Source organism: Nothoprocta perdicaria, unplaced genomic scaffold (assembly GCF_003342845.1).
Source record: "Nothoprocta perdicaria isolate Ctin4 unplaced genomic scaffold, notPer1 scaffold_29, whole genome shotgun sequence".
Lineage (NCBI taxonomy): Eukaryota > Metazoa > Chordata > Aves > Tinamiformes > Tinamidae > Nothoprocta > Nothoprocta perdicaria.
The window spans coordinates 1,706,880-1,718,994 of record NW_020455521.1 but is presented as its reverse complement, the minus strand read 5'-3'; the positions used below and the strand labels follow the sequence as shown (position 1 = coordinate 1,718,994).

The 12,115-nt window shown below is 33.3% G+C and overlaps 1 protein-coding gene across 1 annotated transcript in view; it reads right to left on the bottom strand.

The window, feature by feature from the left end:
* Positions 1 to 5,117: 5,117 nt before the first annotated feature.
* The window catches only part of FSTL5 (follistatin like 5), a 245,155-nt gene continuing 238,157 nt past the window's right edge, over positions 5,118 to 12,115 (bottom strand). The window contains exon 16 of the mRNA XM_026041646.1: positions 5,118 to 7,240. Coding sequence (XP_025897431.1) covers positions 6,538 to 7,240 — 703 coding nt within the window. The 3' untranslated portion in view covers positions 5,118 to 6,537. The remainder of the gene's footprint in view (positions 7,241 to 12,115) is intronic.

The following is a 12,115-nucleotide window of genomic DNA, read 5'->3' as shown; positions in this document are numbered from 1 at the left end:
CAAAATGGTCATTTAACTGAAAGTATATTTGGAAAGTCAATAGAGATTGAATTCCATATATTTACATATTACTAAATTAACATTACGAAATTATGCTGTCTGTGAAGTGCGTAAATCACGATCAGTTGCAGTCTATGAAATTCTACATTTAGAAATTGAAACTCTAAATCATATGGAGTATATTAGTTCATCAAAATACATCAGTTTTCTAATTAAAGAGAGGATTGATCTGATGCCAAAACTCATTCTAGATAATAAAGCAATAGCAGTATTACAGTACAAAAATCTTGCAGAACATTCACATTTGCTGAACTGAGGATATGCAATCTTTGACATACATAAAATTACATATTTCTAATTTTAATATAATTATATATATTAGRAAACCAGAAGCATATACTATGGAATACCAGCTATATCATTAGATTCTCTAATATGGCTTACTGCACATATCTGTATTCACAAAGAAAATTTTGTGGGAAAGGGGTAGTTTTTTTTTATTAAATTCATGGTACAGCTGAGGAATACAAGAAGTTAGTCAAATAAGATCTTCATTTTTCAGGTAAATTTGTACATTTAGGTTTCCCCAAAGACAGGCTTTGTTCACATATAAGTTTTTTTCTTCCTTTTTTTTTCCACACTATGACAATTAATTAACAAACAATATTATCCCTTCATAGGAAACTTTGCCTTGCTTTTATCTGTTTACAATCAGAACTTTACTCTGTCTTATACATAATTGTTCATGAAAAGAAGAGAATGAGGGCACAATTTACTTCATTTCATTTCATTTTACTTTGTCCTCTTAAAGAGAGTGTTCACATGGCACACCTTGCACTAGAATCTATGGGGGGAAGAACTGCAGCCTCATTTCACAAAACTAAAAGAACATCCTTACTATTTTAATATGATGATAATTGTGACATATTATTTACATCAGATCCCTTGTCTATGCTTCTCTGTAACATATGTTCCTATTTAAAACATGCTGGGTGTGGGCTAAGCTGTGAATTTGTTCTAACCAAGATATAGAAAGCTTGCAGTAAATAAAATGGAGGGAAGTGTTAGTGRAAATACGTAGGGAGCCAGTTGGGATAAAGTACTCTGTTGTAAAAGACTACAAGAAACCCCAAGGAGATGCTTAGATGAAATGCTTAGGTGAAATGGTTTTACTTATTTCCTTTTATCTGTGTGACAAATATTGGCAAAACGTCTTTCTTTTTTTTCTTTTTTTTTTTTATTTGACATAGGTTCAAAACACACTTATTAAAAAGAGGGAAGACACTTAAATTTTAATTACTAGAGAAAAAGATCAAAAGAAATTTTATGAAATGACAGAACTGTTGCCCATCCCTATGGAAAGATAGAGGGCACACTATCATCAAGAAGATTAAAGAACATTATTACTAAGAACAAGTGCTTTTCAATTTAGTAGATTAAAATAAGAACAATTTTACTATTCATAGCTAKAAGAAGAAATGATGCACTACTTCTAAATAGGAAGAGGCAGTCTCAGTATCATTCCCTCTTTTACCAGGAACTGAAGTTGTCATACTAGGTGACGTATAACTCTCTGAAGATAGTTTTAAAATCACTCTTAAAGTAGCAGCACACCTAACAGAACATTTAACTCATTAAAAGGTGACAGGGCAGATTCATGTGAAATATTTAAACATTGCTTATGGATTTTTATATGAATTACTGTCAGTATATCTTTGTTTTGAGCACAGGCATCTTAACACATTCTCTGAAGAGTTATTTCTACAYGGTTATTTCTTATTCAATATGGAAGTTAATTTTAACTACTGATGCAGTGGAATGCAATCATCCTCTGCCCTGCAAGTGTAAGATACCCATTTTAGTGTTTCCTTAATACAGGAATGAAAGGACTGCTAATACCAGCAGAGCTAGGATTTTACCCACTTTTTCAAAATTTTGTCATTTGTCTTGTGATTCCATTTAGTACTGTAACTGCAGAGAAATGTCTTTTCCACTCTGATATTATATAAAATGTAGTAGCAGTGGGTGAAACATTGTCCACATGACAGAAATGCAAAGGTGCTTGACTGCTGGACTCCATATTCCAGCTGGCTGATTAACTCTCATTCATGCTCTGAATGACTTTTTCCTCTAGCTTTTGTAATGTGTTCTGTCTTTTTTTGTGTGACTGAATTTGGATGAGATTAGGATTTTGAGCTGCAGAATTAAGTTTATTCTTTTCTCCATTTTGGCAACTGTATGCATAAAAAAACTAATTCACACTGATGAGTTAAAGCTCATAAACAATAAAATATTTAAATATGTCATTATTTTCCACATAAATTCTACATTTTTGTTGCTAACTTTAAGGTAAAAGTCATCAGTATGTTTCTTCAGGAAAAAAAGCAAGATACAAAACATAAACTCATCAGAGGTAAACAGCACTTTCTCTACATTGAAAGGTTTCCTTTGGAGAGATTACTACAGATATAACAATCATTTATATCAAAGTGATTAGCAATTGTTATTGCAAATGTCGAAATGTATGTGCAAATGTTATTAATACTCCTCAGTTATTTAGAAAGAGGCACTTACCTTTGTGTATTGCATCTTTTGCAATATCTATCATTGGCTTTGGGTTCCCTGGAAGCCAAGAAACGTATTTCAGATTTCAAAACGACAACATCCTTGGTTTAAGATGAGATGCTCAGAGCTATGGATTACAAATGATAAAACATATTACTTTYTGAAGCCTTATAAATAAATTAAGACTGCTATTTCTTCCATCCCTAAGTCAGGCCTGTAGAACCACAGGATGATTCAGACTGAAAGGGACCTCGTGAGGCTCCTCAAAACCAGCTCGGCCAAAGGTCAGCCTGGCTGCTCTGGGCGTTACCCAGACAGGCCTTGAAAAACCTCCTAGGACAGAGACTGCACAACCTCTCTGGGCAACCTGGGCAATGCTTGACATGGTGCAAAAGCTTTTATTTATATGCAGTTTGACCTCATGTTTCAACTTATTATGCCCTGCTGTGAAGACTCTGGCTTTGGTCTTCTTGAGAGCCTGCAGTATTGGCCACCAGGTATTGGGTCTCCCTGAAGCTGTCTCCAGGCTGGAAAAGGCTTTTCCCCACAGTTCCTCATGGGCAAAGAAGAGCCATGAGTAAAACCACAAACTGGGTTCCAACTCTTCACCTTATTCAGAACAAWGTTTCTAATCTGGTCACCAGTATTCACGAAGGCTGAACTGAAATTGGAACAAGTATATAGAGATGACCACAGGCATGAAGTATTTATGAACAAATATTAATTAGTTAATTTAACCACATCAAAGACAGTTTTTAGTATATTTGAAGTCTGGAAAAGAGTATCAAGGAAGCTGCTAGCAGCTATAATTAAATGCATTGAAGCAGCTGTTTTCAGTTTAGTTTACCTATTTGTGCAGGAACTTAATTAGTAATCACACACACTTTGACATTTATAAACTGAGAAGTCTCAAAGTATATAAATGAAAGCAGAGGGTGATACTCTGTATACCATGCAGAAAACAAGCAAAAAATTTGCAAAAATGTATTTTGACATAAGCATCTCCACTGCTTTATAACTGAGGAGTTTTCAAAAAGTCTCCCTTCTCTTCCTCATCCCTACTGTTTGATGAACACAGAAGAACAGCACATATTTTAGCCGATTATTAGCAGAAGAGCAGTTTAAAGATACCATCAGGCATACAATATTATAAGTGTTTACTGCCACAYGGAAGAGAAAAATATAATTTTCTTTGATACTGTTTTTACTTTCCAGTAGAAATTTTAAAAACAGCCTGATAGTCCTTTCTCTTGGCTTATAAAATACTTTTTATTTGAATATATTAGCACATATTAGCAAAGGAAGCTTCATCATTGAAATCCCTGGTGGAAAACACTCCATCTTGTCCTCATATCCTGTAGATGTGCTTCTCCCAAATTCATTACAGCACAGGAACATAGCATGATCGTCCAGTAACTTTAGTGGAATTCAATTGTCATGTACATTCGACTTCTGTTCTGATTACAGGAAAAGAAATAAATACTTTAGTTTATTTCTGTAAGCAGATTCTAAATCTCAAAGGCTTATAAGAGACCTGAAATAAAATTACAATAAATTAAAAATAAATTCTGCAACAATCTGAATCTCTGCAGCAATCAGAAAAAACAGGAGTTGAAGCCAACTATTGTTGCCTCCTGGTTTGTGCTAAGGGAAATTTTGGACAAATGAAGACATTTTCAACAGGATCAGAACCACTCCTGGACACTAGAAACTTCTGGAAACTATTGCAAATCTATGACAAATAGAAAAAAAAATGTATTTTGATCTATTCAGTTGCAATAGTTGAAAAAAACAAAAACAAAGAATTGTCAATAAGCCTTTAACAAATTAAGAAAGTGCTGTTAAAATTCAGGAAAAGGTCATTGCCAAAACTGAGGACTGAAAGAGAAAAGATACTCAGGGGATCATGCATGACGCAGAAGAGTTTTCACTGTCACGGGGATTTCATTACTGTCATAAGATCTCATTCCTCTACTGTTAATAATTAGGCAAAGGGAAGGCAAAGTAAACATATATTCATTACACTTAGCGGGCTGCATAAGGAGTTTAATTGTGCTAGAGGAGAGCCGTGGTTATTGATTCTGGGTTATCTGCTTATACTGCTTCTGTACTGGAGGATTTCAGCTCCAGCTGCAGTCATGCGAACGGACGTCTGTTTAGACTCTCATTACTCTGTGCCTAACTCATTAATAGGTGACCTTCTCTGTGTAGAAACCAAAGGAAAGTTTCCCAGTAAGTTAAGCTCTTCTAATTATTTTTTTTTCCCATAGCATATTACTTATTATACACATAGATAACAAAAAACAGACAAACTTCCCTCTACTGTTTTCACATAAAACCAGTGTAACCTGCCGTTTGAGCAAGACTACATTGGACTATTCAGCAAAGTCAGGAGTGTTTAAAACTTATGGGGTTTATTCTCCTTTTGTCAAGCATTATCTACATACAGAACATCCACATGGTGTAAGTTACAGAATAAAAATGCAGGAGACAGACTACTGTAAGTAACTGAGTAACAGACTGTTTTACATGGTTCTTGTTTGATCACAATGGAAAAAACTGTTGAAAAGGAAAACAGATTCAGCAGCTAGAAATGTAAGCAGACTTTTATTGTAGATAAATCTATCTACCAGGAAGTTTGCTCAAGCTAAAGAGATCTACCGTATCACATAGGGCAGGATGCTAAATACACACAAATTTACAATGCTAGAAAATTCCATATTTCTAAGCAATTTTACACAAACTAAACTGGAGTAAAATATTATTTAAAAAAAGATATTTCTTTCTGATTGCCTTTAGTAAATGGAGGTCAGTTTAAGAGCTTATAAGTGTTATTTAACAAAAAACATAATAAAAATAACCCCAAACTTTTAAATCATTGCTGTAGGCCTGGAAAGTTGTTTTACTGCTGGCTTTCTGGTTCTATCGATTAGCGTTATTCTGAGAATCTTATTATTCCCATTTAGATGTGCAAGCATTGTTAAAATTAGAATACTAAGCTGACAAACTACAAAAAATACAATTTTTTGTTTGTTTGCTTTTGCACTAATCCAATTGGATGCATAGAATGAAAAATCTGTTGAGTTAACCAGWTGACATAACAAATACGGGTCAATGAACAAATGAATACGTGAAAATGTTATCCATCAGTTATAGACTTCACTTCTCTCATTTTCCAGTTTATTAAAATGCACCCTGTGATAGCTGAAATGCTAACACCATTTTTTTTTTCTAAAAAAAGGTTAAGCTTCTACAAGTGGCTGACTGTATCCGAACTAAGAGACACCATAACAGCCAAACTCCTCAAACTGCAGTGATCTTTAAAGACGGCGCTGCAAATATAATTATTCTTTTTTTTTCTCCTTGTATGTTCAACAAGTCGAGACTAYAAATTTGATAAGAAAAGTTTCTCTCCAATGATGAGCAATCCTGTAGCCCCAGTGGGCATAAATTATACAATTTCTATGCTTTACCTTTCTTGTGAGGCTTTCGCTTCAAGGCACAAAAAGATTAAACAGTGGACTGGACTGGAAAGAACATTTCAGTTTAAGGAGTCAAAGGTTGTACAATATCTCTTTATTTTTTGTGTCTGAAGCAAATCAAATCAAAATTTGAGTCATATTTAAGCCATTGTTTCAGAAATGCAAAGGGTAATAAATTCCCTGAAGCTTTATGCTTTCTTTTTTTTCCTACTCTTTAAAATAAGTACAATTTAATGATCATCAATTTCAACATTTGATAATCCCAGTCAACTAACACAATCTCAGATGACAGTTAATAAAGAATATCATTATCAAATAACCATTTTTAATGAACTTTTATGCTAAAGTTGATTCAAATTATGTTTAAGTCAAAGAAGAGGTATAGAAGGGTCTAAATTTTAAAATGAAATTCTGTAAATTGTAAAGATGGTGTAATTTAAGTGCAAAGTACTGTAAAACTATCAATTCAGTAAATATCTAACATAGATCCTTATGCTTCCCCAACCCAAACAACTGTGTTGCCTCTCTCAACTTCAGTGATTTCACAATTTAACTTATTGAGCCGTCCATCCAGGATAAACAGAGATTCCTTGGAAGGGGTCATGAGATATTGACCAAAAAGGCCACTGTCTTCTATGAGACGGTTCTTACTGTTCCAAGGCCATTCGTCTGCCTTGACAGGCTCCTTGAGACTCTTCACCATCTTAACTTTGCCAGATGAGAGCTCTACGAAGAGAACATCAGTCTGTGCACTGGAGCTACAATAAACGTTGTACTGATGGGCTTCAGTGAATGATGGCTGAAAAGCTACGTCAGATATGTGCAAATTGGTGTGAATGTCAAAAGCATCCTGTATTTCTCCTCTCATCGTAATGGACTGGATTCTCATGAGACCTTTTGCATCATCGATGCTGACAAGGTAGTGTCCATCGGGAGAGATGTGCGGTGTGCCGGTCACGTCACCATTGTATCCGATCACAGAATCGGTAACGCTATCCAGGATAAGCTGTGGTAGAACAGCCCCAGTGGTATCTGGCTTACAGCAGATGAAAAAATACCCTCCAAGATGTGTATAAGCCAGTGACTGGGGAATGCAATTATAATCCTTTAAATTAATAGTCTTGATGTATGACATAGTTTCAAGATCAATTTTCTGGAGCACAGGTTCATCCTTATGAAGAATAAAACCAAACCTAAAAACAAAAGCACAAAAATCTGAGTCAGATTTAGAGTATGCAGTATGTACAAAATAAAAAATACAATGTGAGCCAATAAATAGGTTAATACATGCAGGAATGTATTCCTATAAATCTCAACTTCAGACATTTGAGATACTAAATAGAAATAACACATATTTTTTAAATTTTCTTGTGATTACAATGTAGAATGTATAAAAAAAAACATCTAAAATCCTATATGTAATTAATTGAAAAGGTGTTTTTTCCTACTGACATGGAAGAAAAGATAAACATTACTTGGAGAGTATCTATTCAGTTGTAACTTTTATAAAAACAAGAGGTAGGAAAAGATTAAGTATCAATAGATAGTGCATCCCACATGTTTTAATTCATTTAGTTCTTAGACTCTCTTGGGAACATCAAATTAATACAATGCTCATTGCTATTCAGCCCAAATGTTCTTCGTTTTAATTCAGCATAAATGAATATTATAAAAGGATTTAGGTTTATGCCTTCCAACTATCCAAACCTCATATTTTTTAGACTTTTAAATGACCCTTTATTCGTTTCCATATAACAAGGTATATTCATTGAATATAAATGATATAGTTAAACCTTAAAATCCTACAGCTTGTTATTTACATTTTTAATACATACTATATCACTCTTCTTTAATATTAACAGATATATAAGTTCTGATTGTACAATCRCTTCATTGTATATATGCAAAACTCCCCATTCCAAATATTCTCAAGTTATATCAGCGTATACTAGTTTTGCTAAAGTAACATTGTAAGCACCTTTACCAAACAGCTGTTTTTCTTTGTCTGATTTCATAACAATTTTTCCCCTGATAGTTTGATCAAATTTTCTTAAAAAAAAAAAAAAAAAAGAAACTGAAGATACAATTTTTAGTTTTCGTGTCATCTACTATAATCCTCGTCTCCTACACTTCGGTTAGGTAACTGCAAATCTAGTATCATAGCCTCTAGGGTCACAGCTGGGAGGAACTTCCAGATGAGATTTGGTCCAACTCCCACTCAAAGGCTGATCATGATTAGGAGTTAATTATGAGTTGCGCTGATTATGAGATCACGTGGATCTTTGACTCTTCAGTCAGCTGTACACAAATATAATCTGGATTACAGTGCCTTGCTTAGGAAAATGTTGTGGGAGGCTTTATGAGAGTTTCACTAAGACAAAATAAAAATCACTTCTACTTCCCTATCCACAAAGTCTGTTGTACTGAACCAAGTTGGGATTGGTAGGCAAAATTYGATTTTTAGCTAAACCGGTAATTTAATACTACCCACTTCTTAATCTTGGGTAAATATAAAGACATTCTTGTGTCAYAAGAAATGAACAACGTCTTGTATCTTGGATAACATCTAAGTCTATTGTTTCCTCACTTTAAATCAAGCACTTACTAATCTATCACAAACATTAGTTGAGCTAGTAATCTAATTGCAAAGGTTAGCAAACACTGAGATAAGAAAGACATTAAAAATTTACCCTTCTCAGTATTAACTCTTATTAGCTTTAGATGATGTTAACCATCAAGCAAAATTCTCATTTCATATCTTTATGGCACATGCACTATTAAATAAGCAATGCATTACTTACATGAATTGTGGTTAGGAAAAGACCACAATTAGTTCAGAAAAATTGTCTTTCAGGTAATAGCCTCTAATATAAGGCAATTATGTCCAACAAACATTTAAAACATTCTGTGTACTGACATACACATACCCATAACTTAATCTCTATTCTTTGAAACAATAACAAACCCAACACATCTTAAAAGGGCCAATCTTTTGGCCTGAGGGCCAACCATTGGCTTCACTGTTTGTGTGATATATTAATATAAAATCAGAAAATAAATAAATGAAGCACTAAAAYATCAGAATATGTTAAAGCAATAAAAACTAATACAGAATGTTGTTACTCACAATGTTTGCTCAGCCTAATAACTTCTTGACCATTCTAGTTTGTGGAGTATTACTACAGTCTTTAGCCTTATTTCTAATGCAATTAGGATCCTGTAATTGCATGCCAACTGCTTTATTCTCCTCCCTTCCCTTTTCTAAAGGGAGTTCCTTTACTACTACTTTGGAGTTCATTGGCCACAACTAAAAGAGGAAGAGAAGTGGAGAGTTTTCACGTAACGTAGACTGGAGGCTACATGGAAGATAACTATTCCCRTGAATGGAAATGTGAGGCAACTCAGCAAGAACTCATCCCATGACTTGGTTTTATCACATACACTTACACACCCAGATGTCAGGTCAGAAAAGATATAAATGGAACATGGAGGATGAAAAATGGACATACTGGTTTGTAAGGTAGTTGGCACATGCAAGAAAGTGAGAGTATTTTTTAGAAGCAGAAATGGATATGGATAATGATATATTATTGTGGTTAGGCATGATACAGCAGACAAARCACACCCTAGACTCTATTAGTTTCTCCTAACACAAAGATACTTGTTTTAAAAGGGAATTAATATATGTACTTTTGTTAACAGGAATTCATAACAAATTTGTGAATATTGGAATACATTAAAATGTACYTTGTAGGTAAATAGATAAAAAAGATTGTTTTCAAATAAAAAATAGATATTTCATGTAGATCTGCTCCTACTTACATACTTAGTATGATTTTTAAAATATCCTTAGAATAAATGTACTTAATTTATGTTTATGATAGCATGTGTTGCAATAGAAACCTACTTTCATCTAATAATGTCATTTATTAATTAAACAATAAATTAAGCAATAAATATTTTCATGAATGCTTCGCAATAAATTTTTATTTCAATGAGTTAAAGGTATCTAAAGTCATGGAAAAATATCTAAATTTGAGGTCAATGTGATGGAATACATTAAAAATTTACTTTCACTTATTACTGTATTATTACATTTCTTTAAATATGAGTACTTCACACTGTGCAGATAGTTTTTGCTTTAATTGCTTTTGATCTCAATTTAGCTCAAAAAGATTTTTTTTCTTTTTTTTTTTGCCTTTGAGCTTGGTAAGCTTACTTGGGTTTAATAGTAAAATACTGTGACTTAAAAACAGGGAAATTTAAAAGAAAAAACAACATACAAGGCAGTATTTTTTAAACTATGTAGGCACTTAAAATGTGGACTAGTGGTCAAATGGGATTTTCATATATACCTAAACATATGTAAATGTATGGTTTGATTTTGAATTTGAATTACACAATCCCATCAGGCACCATGTATATGATTAAAAATCTAAATACTTCTGAATACGTAGCCTATCTTTTTCAAAAACTATTTAAATMTGTTACAAATTGCGTCCTGTTATAAATCATTTTGCATTCCAAATTTACTTGATATATTTTATTATATGTCAGTATCCATAATATTTCAAGATAGGTTATCTAAAGAAAATACTTTAAAATTCCACTGTATGTTTGCAAGGCATACTAGTTTCTAGATGAATTGACACAAATTATAAGGAGAAACAAAATGAAGTAATGAATTCTTAATGATTATTAAAGTCTAAATAAACATTTAAAACTGCCCAAACCATTAAAACCATCAAAGTTTTATATATAAAATAACCTTGACTAGAAGAAAGAAGATAAAATCCTAGTCCTGGCTGCAGAACAATTTATTTTGAGTATTATTTCAGCCAGTGAAAATTATGTTTTCTTTTTGAAATATTTCAAGGACAAATGGARAACAAAATTAGTATCAATTATCTAAAACAGCATTTTTTTAATTTGCTGATTTCCAGCATGATTAGAATGAATGATTTGAATCAGTTTGATTCAAATATACCTACCTTATTTATAAGTGCTTCATTTAACAGTATTAATGGTCAATTTATGTGAAATGGTCAATTTAAGGGGGGTACGTAACAAGTGAGATATTAATCATTGCTTCTAAAACAGTTCCAAGATTAACATGTTTCTGAACTTCAGGCACACTCTGCTTGCATTAAGTTCAGTAGCATAAAACCCTTGATTACTAGAGGAGTGAACACATTTCCTAAAGTTAAACTAAAGATAAGGTCTCACGTAACTTCTATAAGCATTACATCAGTTGAAGGTGACACTCCACAAATAGCTCTGCCCACAGAGGAGGCTGCTGCCATTGCCATGTCCTCCAACTTCTCATTTCCACTCTTGTGTCAGAGGAACCCCTCAGGCCTACCAGCTCAGACTTTGTATTAGCACTTCACTAAATATGCACGCCACTAAAATGATTCCAGCTAGCCTGGATTCATTTAAATAACAGCGTCCGTTTATTAACACAATTGGTACGATTGAGTAGGAACAGCATGTAGCTATACCTTCTTCCATTGGGACAAATAGATGCAGAAGAGCAAGTCCATCTACAGCCTTAGTTGCAAAGGACTGTAGATTTTCAGCTTTAATCACATTCTTATTCTAGAGCTATCCAGAAAGATGAAGTAATTGATAACACATCATTTATTGTGCAACTTAGCCTACCTCTTTGTACAACTTTGTTTCCAATCCAAAAAAGTAAAAATTTATAATATCTGTGGTTTCCATATTTAAAGCTTTGTTAATAGAATTTACAGCTCTATACTTGAAAATTAATGAAACCGGCTTCCAGACTTAAAGACCCTTATCCTGATACTGTATTTGCACTTAGGAAATACAGTCCCTGGCTCTGAAACTATTAAGATAGTTGATTTTATAAAGATAGTTGATTTTATAATCTCCTGCTGCTGCAACAGCTGATCATATATATTCTGATACTTAATGACAGCTGAATATCCACTTACCACRTACCCTAAGTAACTATGTAACTATGTAACATGAACATAATTAAATGCAATCAACATATATTTATGAAAAAGGAGACTTTTTTTTTCCAAGACACTTAATTTCTG